The following is a 19491-nucleotide window of genomic DNA, read 5'->3' as shown; positions in this document are numbered from 1 at the left end:
GAATGTTTTATACACTGCCTGTATTTACTTAAATCTTGTGTTGCTAACCCTAAGTTGAGCCAAAAGCCTTCTATAAGCAGTCTGGGAATCTTGTCTGACATCTTGACATCTATGGCTATTGCATCCTTTTAGTCAGAGCAAGGTCCAAGGACACTAGCAGTGCAGGAAGGCCGAGGATCCCAACTGTTGTTACCTTACCTTGCCATCATTTCCAATGGCCTGTCTGTCCTAATAGTAGCCATGGAGCAGTGGTGGCTCATAAGAGAGCTTTTTTTCTGTGAAACCTGGATACTGTTTCTGTAACCTGCATTTAGAATTTCTTTTGCCGTTAGTGGCCTGCATTGCTCATACGGGCAATCTATTCTGTGTATTTACATAGATATATTTTTTCTTTAGTTATACATATAATAGGCTTTAATGATATATTCATCTCAACACAGTACAATACATACTCTTTTGCCAGTAAATGGAGTTTGGTAGGATAAATAAATGAGCCCCCTGTGTGCAGGTAAGATGTATTTATTACAACAGATGCAGGAGCGGCAGCGCAACAGTACTTTTTTACTATAGCTCTATAGAAAAATGCTGTTCTCTGCAACTAATATTGACAAAGACAAGCAACTAAACAGAGATCTTCCTCTTGCAGGCCAAGAAATTACAACAAGTGAGAGCAGAGAAAGAACAAGAGATGGAAGATGCATCAGCCGTGTATGTGACAGCAATTGTAATAAAGTAAAAACTGAGACCTCTTGTACAGTGTGTCACTGTGAACATGAAGGAAGACGATATTTATCAGGTAATTCAGCCAAATGTCTACATGTTCCTTAAAAGCAAGCAAATAAACAGAGCAACTAAACAGAGTACTTCTTCTTGTAGGTTATGAAATCTCAAGAATTGACAGTAGAGAAAGACATGGAAAATGCTACAGCCATGTATGTGACAGCAGTTGCAACAAAATAACAACTGAAATCCCATGTAGAATTATTACTCCAAGCACAACCCCAGTCACAACAACCTCAGTCACAACTCCAGTCACAACACCCTCCACATGTTCCTGTCATCATGAAGGAAAAGAGTATTTACCAGGTAAATCAGCCAATGCTAGAATGCCTGCATGTTCCTTAAAGGTCATTTTAACCCAAAAAAGATTTCATGTAAACTTACTCAAACTGCGGCCCTGCTGAGCACTTTAGGAATTTGTATTCATTTTCTATTTTAAGTAGCTTCTGAAACAATTGCAATTTTAGGCAGTTATCTTCTAATGGGCAACCTTTCATCGCAACAGCTTTTTGAATTCTCAGAGTGTCAGTGGCCCTAACTGTCCACGAATGTTTTATACACTGCCTGTATTTACTTAAATCTTGTGTTGCTAACCCTAAGTTGAGCCAAAAGCCTTCTATAAGCAGTCTGGGAATCTTGTCTGACATCTTGACATCTATGGCTATTGCATGCTTTTAGTCAGAGCAAGGTCCAGGGACACTAGTAGTGCAGGAAGGCCGAGGATCCCAACTGTTGTTACCTTACCTTGCCATCATTTCCAATGGGTTGTCTGTCCTAATAGTAGCCATGGAGCAGTGGTGGCTCATAAGAGAGCTTTTTTTCTGTGAAACCTGGATACTGTTTCTGTAACCTGCATTTAGAATTTCTTTTGCTGTTAGTGGCCTGCATTGCTCATACTGGCAATCTATTCTGTGTATTTACATAGATATATTTTTTCTTTATTTATACATATAATAGATATAATAGGCTTTAATGATATATTCATCTCAACACAGTACAATATTACATACCCTTTTGCCAGTAAATGGAGTATGGTAGGATAAATAAATGAGCCCCCTGTGTGCAGGTAAGATGTATTTATTACAACAGATGCAGGAGCGGCAGCGCAACAGTAGTTTTATACAATAGCTCTATAGAAAAATGCTGTTCCCTGCAACTAATATTGACAAAGACAAGCAACTAAACAGAGATCTTCTTCTTGCAGGCCAAGAAATTTCAACAAGTGACAGCAGAGAAAGAACAAGAGATGGAAGATGCTTCAGCCGTGTATGTGACAGCAATTGTAATAAAGTAAGAACTGAGACCTCTTGTACAGTGTGTCACTGTGAACATGAAGGAAGACGGTATTTATCAGGTAATTCAGCCAAATGTCTACTTGTTCCTTAAAAGCAAGCAACTAAACAGAGCAACTAAACAGAGTACTTCTTCTTGCAGGTTATCAAATCTCAAGAATTGACAGTAGAGAAAGACATGGAAAATGCTACAGCCATGTATGTGACAGTGCTTGTAATAAGATAACAACTGAAATCCCATGTAGAATTATTACTCCAAGCACAACCCCAGTCACAACACCCTCCACATGTTCCTGTCATCATGAAGGAAAAGAGTATTTACCAGGTAAATCAGCCAATGCTAGAATCCCTGCATGTTCCTTAAACGTCTTAAATATATGTATATATATATATATGCTGGTATATATAGGTATATATGCTGAGGACTTCCCATACCAGTCAGTTGAACTGAAGAAGCTGCTTGGATGAGTAGTGAAACATCTTCAATGATTACTTAACAAGTCCAGTTGCTTTAGATTTATTTATACTAGATAATATTACATACCCTTTTGCCAGTAGAGTTTGGTAGGATAAATAAATGAGCCCCCTGTGTGCAGGTAAGATGTATTTATTACAACAGATGCAGGAGCGGCAGCGCAACAGTACATTTTTACTAAAGCTCTATAGAAAAATGCTGTTCTCTGCAACTAATATTGACAAAGACAAGCAACTAAACAGAGATCTTCTTCTTGCAGGCCAAGAAATTACAACAAGTGAAAGCAGAGAAAGAACAAGAGATGGAAGATGCATCAGCCGTGTATGTGACAGCAATTGTAATAAAGTAAGAACTGAGACCTCTTGTACAGTGTGTCACTGTGAACATGAAGGAAGACGATATTTATCAGGTAATTCAGCCAAATGTCTACGTGTTCCTTAAAAGCAAGCAACTAAACAGAGCAACTAAACAGAGTACTTCTTCCTGCAGGTTATGAAATCTCAAGAATTGACAGTAGAGAAAGACATGGAAAATGCTACAGCCATGTATGTGACAGTGCTTGTAATAAGATAACAACTGAAATCTCATGTAGAATTATTACTCCAAGCACAACCCCACTCACAACAACCTCAGTCACAACAACCCCAGTCACAACACCCTCCACATGTTCCTGTCATCATGAAGGAAAAGAGTATTTACCAGGTAAATCAGCCAATGCTAGAATGCCTGCATGTTCCTTAAAGGTCATTTTAACCCAAAATATTTTTCCTGTAAACTTACTCAGACTGCTGCCCTCCTGAGCACTTTAGGAATTTGTATTTATTTTCCATTTTAAGTAGCTTCTGAAACAATTGCAATTTTAGGCAGTTATCTTCTAATGGGCAACCTTTCATCGCAACAGCTTTTTGAATACTCAGAGTGTCAGTGGCCCTAACTGTCCACGAATGTTTTATACACTGCCTGTATTTACTTAAATCTTGGGTTGCTAACCCTAAGTTGAGCCAAAAGCCTTCTATAAGCAGTCTGGGAATCTTGTCTGACATCTTGACATCTATGGCTATTGCATCCTTTTAGTCAGAGCAAGGTCCAAGGACACTAGCAGTGCAGGAAGGCCGAGGATCCCAACTGTTGTTACCTTACCTTGCCATCATTTCCAATGGCCTGTCTGTCCTAATAGTAGCCATGGAGCAGTGGTGGCTCATAAGAGAGCTTTTTTTCTGTGAAACCTGGATACTGTTTCTGTAACCTGCATTTAGAATTTCTTTTGCTGTTAGTGGCCTGCATTGCTCATACTGGCAATCTATTCTGTGTATTTACATAGATATATTTTTTCTTTAGTTATACATATAATAGGCTTTAATGATATATTCATCTCAACACAGTACAATACATACTCTTTTGCCAGTAAATGGAGTTTGGTAGGATAAATAAATGAGCCCCCTGTGTGCAGGTAAGATGTATTTATTACAACAGATGCAGGAGCGGCAGCGCAACAGTACTTTTTACTATAGCTCTATAGAAAAATGCTGTTCTCTGCAACTAATATTGACAAAGACAAGCAACTAAACAGAGATCTTCTTCTTGCAGGCCAAGAAATTACAACAAGTGAGAGCAGAGAAAGAACAAGAGATGGAAGATGCATCAGCCGTGTATGTGACAGTAATTGTAATAAAGTAAGAACTGAGACCTCTTGTACAGTGTGTCACTGTGAACATGAAGGAAGACGATATTTATCAGGTAATTCAGCCAAAAGTCTACATGTTCCTTAAAAGCAAGCAACTAAACAGAGCAACTAAACAGAGTACTTCTTCTTGCAGGTTATGAAATCTCAAGAATTGACAGTAGAGAAAGACATGGAAAATGCTACAGCCATGTATGTGACAGCAGTTGTAACAAAATAACAACTGAAATCTCATGTAGAGTTATTACTCCAAGCACAACCCCAGTCACAACAACCTCAGTCACAACTCCAGTCACAACACCCTCCACATGTTCCTGTCATCATGAAGGAAAAGAGTATTTACCAGGTAAATCAGCCAATGCTAGAATGCCTGCATGTTCCTTAAAGGTCATTTTAACCCAAAAAAGATTTCCTGTAAACTTACTCAAACTGCGGCCCTGCTGAGCACTTTAGGAATTTGTATTCATTTTCTATTTTAAGTAGCTTCTGAAACAATTGCAATTTTAGGCAGTTATCTTCTAATGGGCAACCTTTCATCGCAACAGCTTTTTGAATTCTCAGAGTGTCAGTGGCCCTAACTGTCCACGAATGTTTTATACACTGCCTGTATTTACTTAAATCTTGGGTTGCTAACCCTAAGTTGAGCCAAAAGCCTTCTATAAGCAGTCTGGGAATCTTGTCTGACATCTTGACATCTATGGCTATTGCATGCTTTTAGTCAGAGCATGCAATAGCCATAGATGTCAAGGGACACTAGTAGTGCAGGAAGGCCGAGGATCCCAACTGTTGTTACCTTACCTTGCCATCATTTCCAATGGCCTGTCTGTCCTAATAGTAGCCATGGAGCAGTGGTGGCTCATAAGAGAGCTTTTTTTTCTGTGAAACCTGGATACTGTTTCTGTAACCTGCATTTAGAATTTCTTTTGCTGTTAGTGGCCTGCATTGCTCATACTGGCAATCTATTCTGTGTATTTACATAGATATATTTTTTCTTTATTTATACATATAATAGATATAATAGGCTTTAATGATATATTCATCTCAACACGGTACAATATTACATACCCTTTTGCCAGTAAATGGAGTATGGTAGGATAAATAAATGAGCCCCCTGTGTGCAGGTAAGATGTATTTATTACAACAGATGCAGGAGCGGCAGCGCAACAGTAGTTTTATACAATAGCTCTATAGAAAAATGCTGTTCCCTGCAACTAATATTGACAAAGACAAGCAACTAAACACAGATCTTCTTCTCGCAGGCCAAGAAATTTCAACAAGTGACAGCAGAGAAAGAACAAGAGATGGAAGATGCTTCAGCCGTGTATGTGACAGCAATTGTAATAAAGTAAGAACTGAGACCTCTTGTACAGTGTGTCACTGTGAACATGAAGGAAGACGGTATTTATCAGGTAATTCAGCCAAATGTCTACGTGTTCCTTAAAAGCAAGCAACTAAACAGAGCAACTAAACAGAGTACTTCTTCTTGCAGGTTATCAAATCTCAAGAATTGACAGTAGAGAAAGACATGGAAAATGCTACAGCCATGTATGTGACAGTGCTTGTAATAAGATAACAACTGAAATCCCATGTAGAATTATTACTCCAAGCACAACCCCAGTCACAACACCCTCCACATGTTCCTGTCATCATGAAGGAAAAGAGTATTTACCAGGTAAATCAGCCAATGCTAGAATCCCTGCATGTTCCTTAAACGTCTTAAATATATGTATATATATATATATGCTGGTATATATAGGTATATATGCTGAGGACTTCCCATACCAGTCAGTTGAACTGAAGAAGCTGCTTGGATGAGTAGTGAAACATCTTCAATGATTACTTAACAAGTCCAGTTGCTTTAGATTTATTTATACTAGATAATATTACATACCCTTTTGCCAGTAGAGTTTGGTAGGATAAATAAATGAGCCCCCTGTGTGCAGGTAAGATGTATTTATTACAACAGATGCAGGAGCGGCAGCGCAACAGTACATTTTTACTAAAGCTCTATAGAAAAATGCTGTTCTCTGCAACTAATATTGACAAAGACAAGCAACTAAACAGAGATCTTCTTCTTGCAGGCCAAGAAATTACAACAAGTGAAAGCAGAGAAAGAACAAGAGATGGAAGATGCATCAGCCGTGTATGTGACAGCAATTGTAATAAAGTAAGAACTGAGACCTCTTGTACAGTGTGTCACTGTGAACATGAAGGAAGACGATATTTATCAGGTAATTCAGCCAAATGTCTACGTGTTCCTTAAAAGCAAGCAACTAAACAGAGCAACTAAACAGAGTACTTCTTCTTGCAGGTTATGAAATCTCAAGAATTGACAGTAGAGAAAGACATGGAAAATGCTACAGCCATGTATGTGACAGTGCTTGTAATAAGATAACAACTGAAATCTCATGTAGAATTATTACTCCAAGCACAACCCCACTCACAACAACCTCAGTCACAACAACCCCAGTCACAACACCCTCCACATGTTCCTGTCATCATGAAGGAAAAGAGTATTTACCAGGTAAATCAGCCAATGCTAGAATGCCTGCATGTTCCTTAAAGGTCATTTTAACCCAAAATATTTTTCCTGTAAACTTACTCAGACTGCTGCCCTGCTGAGCACTTTAGGAATTTGTATTTATTTTCTATTTTAAGTAGCTTCTGAAACAATTGCAATTTTAGGCAGTTATCTTCTAATGGGCAACCTTTCATCGCAACAGCTTTTTGAATACTCAGAGTGTCAGTGGCCCTAACTGTCCACGAATGTTTTAAACACTGCCCGTATTTACTTAAATCTTGTGTTGCTAACCCTAAGTTGAGCCAAAAGCCTTCTATAAGCAGTCTGGGAATCTTGTCTGACATCTTGACATCTATGGCTATTGCATGCTTTTAGTCAGAGCAAGGTCCAAGGACACTAGCAGTGCAGGAAGGCCGAGGATCCCAACTGTTGTTACCTTACCTTGCCATCATTTCCAATGGCCTGTCTGTCCTAATAGTAGCCATGGAGCAGTGGTGGCTCATAAGAGAGCTTTTTTTCTTTGAAACCTGGATACTGTTTCTGTAACCTGCATTTAGAATTTCTTTTGCTGTTAGTGGCCTGCATTGCTCATACTGGCAATCTATTCTGTGTATTTACATAGATATATTTTTTCTTTAGTTATACATATAATAGGCTTTAATGATATATTCATCTCAACACAGTACAATACATACTCTTTTGCCAGTAAATGGTGTTTGGTAGGATAAATAAATGAGCCCCCTGTGTGCAGGTAAGATGTATTTATTACAACAGATGCAGGAGCGGCAGCGCAACAGTACTTTTTTACTATAGCTCTATAGAAAAATGCTGTTCTCTGCAACTAATATTGACAAAGACAAGCAACTAAACAGAGATCTTCTTCTTGCAGGCCAAGAAATTACAACAAGTGAGAGCAGAGAAAGAACAAGAGATGGAAGATGCATCAGCCGTGTATGTGACAGCAATTGTAATAAAGTAAAAACTGAGACCTCTTGTACAGTGTGTCACTGTGAACATGAAGGAAGACGATATTTATCAGGTAATTCAGCCAAATGTCTACGTGTTCCTTAAAAGCAAGCAAATAAACAGAGCAACTAAACAGAGTACTTCTTCTTGTAGGTTATGAAATCTCAAGAATTGACAGTAGAGAAAGACATGGAAAATGCTACAGCCATGTATGTGACAGCAGTTGTAACAAAATAACAACTGAAATCTCATGTAGAGTTATTACTCCAAGCACAACCCCAGTCACAACAACCTCAGTCACAACTCCAGTCACAACACCCTCCACATGTTCCTGTCATCATGAAGGAAAAGAGTATTTACCAGGTAAATCAGCCAATGCTAGAATGCCTGCATGTTCCTTAAAGGTCATTTTAACCCAAAAAAGATTTCCTGTAAACTTACTCAAACTGCGGCCCTGCTGAGCACTTTAGGAATTTGTATTCATTTTCTATTTTAAGTAGCTTCTGAAACAATTGCAATTTTAGGCAGTTATCTTCTAATGGGCAACCTTTCATCGCAACAGCTTTTTGAATTCTCAGAGTGTCAGTGGCCCTAACTGTCCACGAATGTTTTATACACTGCCTGTATTTACTTAAATCTTGGGTTGCTAACCCTAAGTTGAGCCAAAAGCCTTCTATAAGCAGTCTGGGAATCTTGTCTGACATCTTGACATCTATGGCTATTGCATGCTTTTAGTCAGAGCATGCAATAGCCATAGATGTCAAGGGACACTAGTAGTGCAGGAAGGCCGAGGATCCCAACTGTTGTTACCTTACCTTGCCATCATTTCCAATGGCCTGTCTGTCCTAATAGTAGCCATGGAGCAGTGGTGGCTCATAAGAGAGCTTTTTTTTCTGTGAAACCTGGATACTGTTTCTGTAACCTGCATTTAGAATTTCTTTTGCTGTTAGTGGCCTGCATTGCTCATACTGGCAATCTATTCTGTGTATTTACATAGATATATTTTTTCTTTATTTATACATATAATAGATATAATAGGCTTTAATGATATATTCATCTCAACACGGTACAATATTACATACCCTTTTGCCAGTAAATGGAGTATGGTAGGATAAATAAATGAGCCCCCTGTGTGCAGGTAAGATGTATTTATTACAACAGATGCAGGAGCGGCAGCGCAACAGTAGTTTTATACAATAGCTCTATAGAAAAATGCTGTTCCCTGCAACTAATATTGACAAAGACAAGCAACTAAACACAGATCTTCTTCTCGCAGGCCAAGAAATTTCAACAAGTGACAGCAGAGAAAGAACAAGAGATGGAAGATGCTTCAGCCGTGTATGTGACAGCAATTGTAATAAAGTAAGAACTGAGACCTCTTGTACAGTGTGTCACTGTGAACATGAAGGAAGACGGTATTTATCAGGTAATTCAGCCAAATGTCTACGTGTTCCTTAAAAGCAAGCAACTAAACAGAGCAACTAAACAGAGTACTTCTTCTTGCAGGTTATCAAATCTCAAGAATTGACAGTAGAGAAAGACATGGAAAATGCTACAGCCATGTATGTGACAGTGCTTGTAATAAGATAACAACTGAAATCCCATGTAGAATTATTACTCCAAGCACAACCCCAGTCACAACACCCTCCACATGTTCCTGTCATCATGAAGGAAAAGAGTATTTACCAGGTAAATCAGCCAATGCTAGAATCCCTGCATGTTCCTTAAACGTCTTAAATATATGTATATATATATATATGCTGGTATATATAGGTATATATGCTGAGGACTTCCCATACCAGTCAGTTGAACTGAAGAAGCTGCTTGGATGAGTAGTGAAACATCTTCAATGATTACTTAACAAGTCCAGTTGCTTTAGATTTATTTATACTAGATAATATTACATACCCTTTTGCCAGTAGAGTTTGGTAGGATAAATAAATGAGCCCCCTGTGTGCAGGTAAGATGTATTTATTACAACAGATGCAGGAGCGGCAGCGCAACAGTACATTTTTACTAAAGCTCTATAGAAAAATGCTGTTCTCTGCAACTAATATTGACAAAGACAAGCAACTAAACAGAGATCTTCTTCTTGCAGGCCAAGAAATTACAACAAGTGAAAGCAGAGAAAGAACAAGAGATGGAAGATGCATCAGCCGTGTATGTGACAGCAATTGTAATAAAGTAAGAACTGAGACCTCTTGTACAGTGTGTCACTGTGAACATGAAGGAAGACGATATTTATCAGGTAATTCAGCCAAATGTCTACGTGTTCCTTAAAAGCAAGCAACTAAACAGAGCAACTAAACAGAGTACTTCTTCTTGCAGGTTATGAAATCTCAAGAATTGACAGTAGAGAAAGACATGGAAAATGCTACAGCCATGTATGTGACAGTGCTTGTAATAAGATAACAACTGAAATCTCATGTAGAATTATTACTCCAAGCACAACCCCACTCACAACAACCTCAGTCACAACAACCCCAGTCACAACACCCTCCACATGTTCCTGTCATCATGAAGGAAAAGAGTATTTACCAGGTAAATCAGCCAATGCTAGAATGCCTGCATGTTCCTTAAAGGTCATTTTAACCCAAAATATTTTTCCTGTAAACTTACTCAGACTGCTGCCCTGCTGAGCACTTTAGGAATTTGTATTTATTTTCTATTTTAAGTAGCTTCTGAAACAATTGCAATTTTAGGCAGTTATCTTCTAATGGGCAACCTTTCATCGCAACAGCTTTTTGAATACTCAGAGTGTCAGTGGCCCTAACTGTCCACGAATGTTTTAAACACTGCCCGTATTTACTTAAATCTTGTGTTGCTAACCCTAAGTTGAGCCAAAAGCCTTCTATAAGCAGTCTGGGAATCTTGTCTGACATCTTGACATCTATGGCTATTGCATCCTTTTAGTCAGAGCAAGGTCCAAGGACACTAGCAGTGCAGGAAGGCCGAGGATCCCAACTGTTGTTACCTTACCTTGCCATCATTTCCAATGGCCTGTCTGTCCTAATAGTAGCCATGGAGCAGTGGTGGCTCATAAGAGAGCTTTTTTTCTTTGAAACCTGGATACTGTTTCTGTAACCTGCATTTAGAATTTCTTTTGCTGTTAGTGGCCTGCATTGCTCATACTGGCAATCTATTCTGTGTATTTACATAGATATATTTTTTCTTTAGTTATACATATAATAGGCTTTAATGATATATTCATCTCAACACAGTACAATACATACTCTTTTGCCAGTAAATGGTGTTTGGTAGGATAAATAAATGAGCCCCCTGTGTGCAGGTAAGATGTATTTATTACAACAGATGCAGGAGCGGCAGCGCAACAGTACTTTTTACTATAGCTCTATAGAAAAATGCTGTTCTCTGCAACTAATATTGACAAAGACAAGCAACTAAACAGAGATCTTCTTCTTGCAGGCCAAGAAATTACAACAAGTGAGAGCAGAGAAAGAACAAGAGATGGAAGATGCATCAGCCGTGTATGTGACAGCAATTGTAATAAAGTAAAAACTGAGACCTCTTGTACAGTGTGTCACTGTGAACATGAAGGAAGACGATATTTATCAGGTAATTCAGCCAAATGTCTACGTGTTCCTTAAAAGCAAGCAAATAAACAGAGCAACTAAACAGAGTACTTCTTCTTGTAGGTTATGAAATCTCAAGAATTGACAGTAGAGAAAGACATGGAAAATGCTACAGCCATGTATGTGACAGCAGTTGTAACAAAATAACAACTGAAATCTCATGTAGAGTTATTACTCCAAGCACAACCCCAGTCACAACAACCTCAGTCACAACTCCAGTCACAACACCCTCCACATGTTCCTGTCATCATGAAGGAAAAGAGTATTTACCAGGTAAATCAGCCAATGCTAGAATGCCTGCATGTTCCTTAAAGGTCATTTTAACCCAAAAAAGATTTCATGTAAACTTACTCAAACTGCGGCCCTGCTGAGCACTTTAGGAATTTGTATTCATTTTCTATTTTAAGTAGCTTCTGAAACAATTGCAATTTTAGGCAGTTATCTTCTAATGGGCAACCTTTCATCGCAACAGCTTTTTGAATTCTCAGAGTGTCAGTGGCCCTAACTGTCCACGAATGTTTTATACACTGCCTGTATTTACTTAAATCTTGGGTTGCTAACCCTAAGTTGAGCCAAAAGCCTTCTATAAGCAGTCTGGGAATCTTGTCTGACATCTTGACATCTATGGCTATTGCATGCTTTTAGTCAGAGGCAAGCAAGGTCAAGGGACACTAGTAGTGCAGGAAGGCCGAGGATCCCAACTGTTGTTACCTTACCTTGCCATCATTTCCAATGGCTTGTCTGTCCTAATAGTAGCCATGGAGCAGTGGTGGCTCATAAGAGAGCTTTTTTTCTGTGAAACCTGGATACTGTTTCTGTAACCTGCATTTAGAATTTCTTTTGCTGTTAGTGGCCTGCATTGCTCATACTGGCAATCTATTCTGTGTATTTACATAGATATATTTTTTCTTTATTTATACATATAATAGATATAATAGGCTTTAATGATATATTCATCTCAACACAGTACAATATTACATACCCTTTTGCCAGTAAATGGAGTATGGTAGGATAAATAAATGAGCCCCCTGTGTGCAGGTAAGATGTATTTATTACAACAGATGCAGGAGCGGCAGCGCAACAGTAGTTTTATACAATAGCTCTATAGAAAAATGCTGTTCTCTGCAACTAATATTGACAAAGACAAGCAACTAAACAGAGATCTTCTTCTTGCAGGCCAAGAAATTTCAACAAGTGACAGCAGAGAAAGAACAAGAGATGGAAGATGCTTCAGCCGTGTATGTGACAGCAATTGTAATAAAGTAAGAACTGAGACCTCTTGTACAGTGTGTCACTGTGAACATGAAGGAAGACGGTATTTATCAGGTAATTCAGCCAAATGTCTACTTGTTCCTTAAAAGCAAGCAACTAAACAGAGCAACTAAACAGAGTACTTCTTCTTGCAGGTTATCAAATCTCAAGAATTGACAGTAGAGAAAGACATGGAAAATGCTACAGCCATGTATGTGACAGTGCTTGTAATAAGATAACAACTGAAATCCCATGTAGAATTATTACTCCAAGCACAACCCCAGTCACAACACCCTCCACATGTTCCTGTCATCATGAAGGAAAAGAGTATTTACCAGGTAAATCAGCCAATGCTAGAATCCCTGCATGTTCCTTAAACGTCTTAAATATATGTATGTATATATATATGCTGGTATATATAGGTATATATGCTGAGGACTTCCCATACCAGTCAGTTGAACTGAAGAAGCTGCTTGGATGAGTAGTGAAACATCTTCAATGATTACTTAAAAGTCCAGTTGCTTTAGATTTATTTATACTAGATAATATTACATACCCTTTTGCCAGTAGAGTTGGTAGAGATAAATAAATGAGCCCCCTGTGTGCAGGTAAGATGTATTTATTACACAGATGCAGGAGCGGCAGCGGCAACAGTACATTTTTACTAAAGCTCTATAGAAAAATGCTGTTCTCTGCAACTAATATTGACAAAGACAAGCAACTAAACAGAGATCTCTTCTTGCAGGCCAAGAAATTACAACAAGTGAAAGCAGAGAAAGAACAAGAGATGGAAGATGCATCAGCCGTGTATGTGACAGCAATTGTAATAAAGTAAGAACTGAGACCTCTTGTACAGTGTGTCACTGTGAACATGAAGGAAGACGATATTTATCAGGTAATTCAGCCAAATGTCTACGTGTTCCTTAAAAGCAAGCAACTAAACAGAGCAACTAAACAGAGTACTTCTTCCTGCAGGTTATGAAATCTCAAGAATTGACAGTAGAGAAAGACATGGAAAATGCTACAGCCATGTATGTGACAGTGCTTGTAATAAGATAACAACTGAAATCTCATGTAGAATTATTACTCCAAGCACAACCCCACTCACAACAACCTCACTCACAACAACCCCAGTCACAACACCCTCCACATGTTCCTGTCATCATGAAGGAAAAGAGTATTTACCAGGTAAATCAGCCAATGCTAGAATGCCTGCATGTTCCTTAAAGGTCATTTTAACCCAAAATATTTTTCCTGTAAACTTACTCAGACTGCTGCCCTCCTGAGCACTTTAGGAATTTGTATTTATTTTCCATTTTAAGTAGCTTCTGAAACAATTGCAATTTTAGGCAGTTAGCTTCTAATGGGCAACCTTTCATCGCAACAGCTTTTTGAATACTCAGAGTGTCAGTGGCCCTAACTGTCCACGAATGTTTTATACACTGCCTGTATTTACTTAAATCTTGTGTTGCTAACCCTAAGTTGAGCCAAAAGCCTTCTATAAGCAGTCTGGGAATCTTGTCTGACATCTTGACATCTATGGCTATTGCATCCTTTTAGTCAGAGCAAGGTCCAAGGACACTAGCAGTGCAGGAAGGCCGAGGATCCCAACTGTTGTTACCTTACCTTGCCATCATTTCCAATGGCCTGTCTGTCCTAATAGTAGCCATGGAGCAGTGGTGGCTCATAAGAGAGCTTTTTTTCTGTGAGACCTGGATACTGTTTCTGTAACCTGCATTTAGAATTTCTTTTGCCGTTAGTGGCCTGCATTGCTCATACTGGCAATCTATTCTGTGTATTTACATAGATATATTTTTTCTTTAGTTATACATATAATAGGCTTTAATGATATATTCATCTCAACACAGTACAATACATACTCTTTTGCCAGTAAATGGAGTTTGGTAGGATAAATAAATGAGCCCCCTGTGTGCAGGTAAGATGTATTTATTACAACAGATGCAGGAGCGGCAGCGCAACAGTACTTTTTTACTATAGCTCTATAGAAAAATGCTGTTCTCTGCAACTAATATTGACAAAGACAAGCAACTAAACAGAGATCTTCCTCTTGCAGGCCAAGAAATTACAACAAGTGAGAGCAGAGAAAGAACAAGAGATGGAAGATGCATCAGCCGTGTATGTGACAGCAATTGTAATAAAGTAAAAACTGAGACCTCTTGTACAGTGTGTCACTGTGAACATGAAGGAAGACGATATTTATCAGGTAATTCAGCCAAATGTCTACATGTTCCTTAAAAGCAAGCAAATAAACAGAGCAACTAAACAGAGTACTTCTTCTTGTAGGTTATGAAATCTCAAGAATTGACAGTAGAGAAAGACATGGAAAATGCTACAGCCATGTATGTGACAGCAGTTGCAACAAAATAACAACTGAAATCCCATGTAGAATTATTACTCCAAGCACAACCCCAGTCACAACAACCTCAGTCACAACTCCAGTCACAACACCCTCCACATGTTCCTGTCATCATGAAGGAAAAGAGTATTTACCAGGTAAATCAGCCAATGCTAGAATGCCTGCATGTTCCTTAAAGGTCATTTTAACCCAAAAAAGATTTCATGTAAACTTACTCAAACTGCGGCCCTGCTGAGCACTTTAGGAATTTGTATTCATTTTCTATTTTAAGTAGCTTCTGAAACAATTGCAATTTTAGGCAGTTATCTTCTAATGGGCAACCTTTCATCGCAACAGCTTTTTGAATTCTCAGAGTGTCAGTGGCCCTAACTGTCCACGAATGTTTTATACACTGCCTGTATTTACTTAAATCTTGTGTTGCTAACCCTAAGTTGAGCCAAAAGCCTTCTATAAGCAGTCTGGGAATCTTGTCTGACATCTTGACATCTATGGCTATTGCATCCTTTTAGTCAGAGCAAGGTCCAGGGACACTAGTAGTGCAGGAAGGCCGAGGATCCCAACTGTTGTTACCTTACCTTGCCATCATTTCCAATGGGTTGTCTGTCCTAATAGTAGCCATGGAGCAGTGGTGGCTCATAAGAGAGCTTTTTTTCTGTGAAACCTGGATACTGTTTCTGTAACCTGCATTTAGAATTTCTTTTGCTGTTAGTGGCCTGCATTGCTCATACTGGCAATCTATTCTGTGTATTTACATAGAAATATGTAAAAGATATCGTATTTTTTCTAAAGTTTTGAACTTCTCCTACTGTTAATAATAACATTGTTAAAATAGTATGACTTTTTCGTGATACGTTTGCTATTCCATGAAAAAGTCGTACTTCCGCAACAACGAAAATTTTGTTATTTATTCAAGCTTTGGTATCGTTACTATCTTTTTGCCAGGTTGGAGCTACAGAGTGCCATTAAGTCCTATGGGAGGCTTCCAAAATCATCCATTGAAGTTTCAAAGTCAGAAACTGTATACAATTGGTCGGATATGAAAAAATTTTAACTTTCGGAATGCAACCACAATATTTTTTAACGACCATGACACAAATTTTCACGCAATTTACGCACATCAGAAATTAGTTTGTTTACTTCAAAATTTTTCTAATCATGCTTTTAATAATCCAAAATTCATGTTTTAATGAATGGGCCCATTAGTCTTGGAGAGGCAGTGGAACAGTACTTTTATACAATAGCTATATAGATATATATGCTCATGTACACTTCCAAACACCCCCAATATCAACAACCCCACACGTTAGGGTCATGTTAATTAATAATTAACCTTGGATAGGCAGTGGCACACTGTCCTTGATTTTATATTGGCAAGTATAATCATCTAAACAGAGAACTTTTTTTTTTGCAGGTCAAAAAATAATACGTAGTGAAAGTAGAGAACGTGATGGGAAATGCTACCTCTATGTATGTGACAGCACTTGTAAGACAATAAAAACTAAGACGCCTTGTGAAACAACTCAAAGTATGTATTTACCACTAAGCAAATTACATTTTATCACTAGGGTAATAGCAGGGATATAAATTAACTAAATTATCTAATTGTTATATTCATATTTTTGTTATAATGCACCACTATATTGTTGCCTAGTACAATAAAATATAAGGAAAGTTAACCACACAATAATATTGCATAGGACAATCCTTTTCTTATCTACTATGTTTGTGGTTATGATATATGACAAATCAGCAGGGATATGATAATAATGTTAATATCGGTGTAAAGGAATATTGTTTTTATGGTGTAAGAGCTGCAGCAGCTGTAATTTAAAACAGCAACATGGAAAGTGATTTTAGTTAAAGGGGATATATAGCATAAATTTTTACGATGCACTAAACCTTGTAAAAAACTGTAAAATTGAAGGAAGTGCTTTTATTTTAATACCTTTGGGTTCGAATATTTCCATAACTGCTTGAAAACTGTGCTCTACCCAGACCTTATGCCAGCTTCTGGTTTAGACTCTTCAGTATATCGGTTCAGAGCCGCCGGCCTTCATAGACTTCTATGACACCCTCACCTACTTAAAGTGAATATTCATAGAGTGGGCGGGGCTTAGCAAGCTCACAGACAGTCCGTTCCTGCTCTACTCGCTCCTCTCCCCCCCTCCCCTGGCAGCAGCAGAAGCAGAGAGACACAGAATGAGGGAGGGGTTTTCCCTGCTGCTGCTGAGTAAAGCCTGTCAGTCAGTGCTGTGACCAGTTCCTGTGGGAGACTGAAGGACACTCTCATGTCTCATTTTGCTCTGGCTTCAGACTTTAGTGGTTTTCTCTGCAGCTTTCATATAATGGCAGTTTTAGGAGGTAAAATGCTTTCAAAACATCTTTCTTTCTGCATCATTTCACATTTTGAGGGAGACTGAATATGAACTTTATATAAAATGTCTCCTTTAATACAATATAAAACTTTCAATGTTGCTTCTCATTTTCTTTATAGCTACTTTAAAAGAGATGTCAACCATTTTTAAGTGTTTAATTTATACTGAGTAAAGAAAAGAATAAAAAGAAAGAAAGTGTCTAGGAGCATTAAGGTCATCTTAAATAAGTCATACAATGATGGTGAAATAACTTTTTTGTCCAGTAATTACATTTAACAAATGCTTTTTTCTGTGTGTTTGTTAAGTTTAATTTCATTTTAACATCTACCCAAATTTTATATGCAGAATTAAATATTTTTTACTGAGTATTGGAAAAGAGAACCCACCCAGTGTTCATGGTGATAAATAGTCAAATACAAGAAAATTAACTGTATTTAAGAGGGTGGAAATACAAAATCCCCTCACATAGATTTAATTAAATGTGAGGAATATGATTTAATTTTTCACAAAATATTATTTAATATCTTTTTAATTTATAATATATTATAATTTCAATATAATTTCTCGTTTATTCTAACAGCAACATCTGCAACAACAACCCATTCAACAACAAAGCACACCACAAAATGTTCCTGTTATCACAATGGAAAAGCATATATGCCAGGTAAAGCATGATCCCTAAAAATCTAGAAACCAGCAGGATGTATATAAATCCCATTGAATACCGTCGCTCATCAGTATATGTACAATTTTTTAACATTGTAAAGAAGAAACCCACTCACAGGGCTATAAGACTTTACATGTGCCTTTATTTGGGAGACTAACATTTCATATATATATGTGAAATATATCTATATGTATATATTTACATTTTATATTTTGTAATAATAAGTAGGTTGGAAATTATTCTTTTGGTTTATTTGACATCTCAGCATCTATTGCTGTTGCATGTTTCTAGACAGAGTAAAGGATGCATTTTTTACATTTGTTTAGGTAATGGTATTACAGCAAGTATTGAATCTATAACACTTCAGCTCATTCATTTACAATGCCATTATTCCCAATATCATGCCTAGCTTTCCTATCTACAGCTATAGTGTTATGGTAAAATTATGATGGAGTCAAGTAAAGATAGAGTAGTCTTTAATGATATATTCATCTCAACACAGTGCAACATTACATACTCTTTCCCCAGTAAATGGATTTTAGTAGGATAAAGACATTAGCCCCCTGAGTTCAGGTAAGATGTATTTATCATAGCAGATGCAGGAGAGGCAGTACAGCAGTACTTTTATACAAGAACAATCTATAATAATGTAGTTAAACAAGAGATGAGCAAACTTTTTTACTCAGTGCAGTTTTACTAAAGAAAAAAAGGGCTTAGTACCTTTCCACAGGGTTTGCATCCCCCACTTTCCACACTAACTAATCATATCAGAGCACGACTTAGCCCACCCCTTGTTTGTCTAAGAAACTGCTCTGTTTGGAAGAAATTGGCAACATGGGAGCATTTTTTGTGAATAATAGTTTTAGCATAGTATAAAGGATCTTCTATAACAAGGTCAGGCAATGTATATGCCATTCCTTAATTAAAAAACAAACTAACAAACCCTTATCTGTAATGTAATTTTGCCTTCCCATTGACTTCAATGGATTTGGTTACATTTAGGCAAAATTTGCTATTTTATTAATACAAAGTAATAAAATATAATGGTTTTGCTATTTTTTCAATTAAGTGAAATGGGCTATATGTGATCATTACTGTTAACAGGGACAAGCAACTAATGAAAGGGCTTCTTTTACAGGTGAGGAAATAACAAGAAATAAAATCCTTGGAAAGTGCTACAAAGTTGTATGTGATGGAAATTGTGGGGAAATACCTGCCACTGAGTTCCCATGTGAAAGTACAACAACACCAACTACACCAACTACACCAACTAAAACAACTACAAAAACAACAACACCATCAAGTACCACCATCTCTACAATCAGTACAACTACTCCTTGTGTAGTAAGTTCATATGACTATGATTTTGGTGCCATTTTGATTAATAGTTGCACTCATAATAATGCACTTTTTTTGCCCCTCAATATTTAAGTCTTCACAAGAACCTGCTTTCCAGCATCAACTCATATATGAAACCTATATTTATTAGTGAGGGACCAAATTCAGTATATGT

The 19491-nt window shown here is 37.7% G+C and overlaps 1 protein-coding gene across 1 annotated transcript in view; it reads left to right on the top strand.

The window, feature by feature from the left end:
* LOC100497756 (mucin-2) overlaps nt 1-19491 on the top strand; it is a 116937-nt gene that overhangs the window by 92780 nt on the left and 4666 nt on the right. The window contains exons 28-29 of the mRNA XM_031900770.1: nt 17892-17975; nt 19083-19322. Of these exons, the coding sequence (XP_031756630.1) occupies nt 17892-17975; nt 19083-19322 (324 nt within the window). The remainder of the gene's footprint in view (nt 1-17891; nt 17976-19082; nt 19323-19491) is intronic.

Source organism: Xenopus tropicalis, chromosome 4 (genome assembly GCF_000004195.4).
Source record: "Xenopus tropicalis strain Nigerian chromosome 4, UCB_Xtro_10.0, whole genome shotgun sequence".
Taxonomy (NCBI): domain Eukaryota; kingdom Metazoa; phylum Chordata; class Amphibia; order Anura; family Pipidae; genus Xenopus; species Xenopus tropicalis.
Note: the sequence above shows the minus strand (reverse complement) of the source record. Positions and strands in the feature narration are given on the sequence as shown.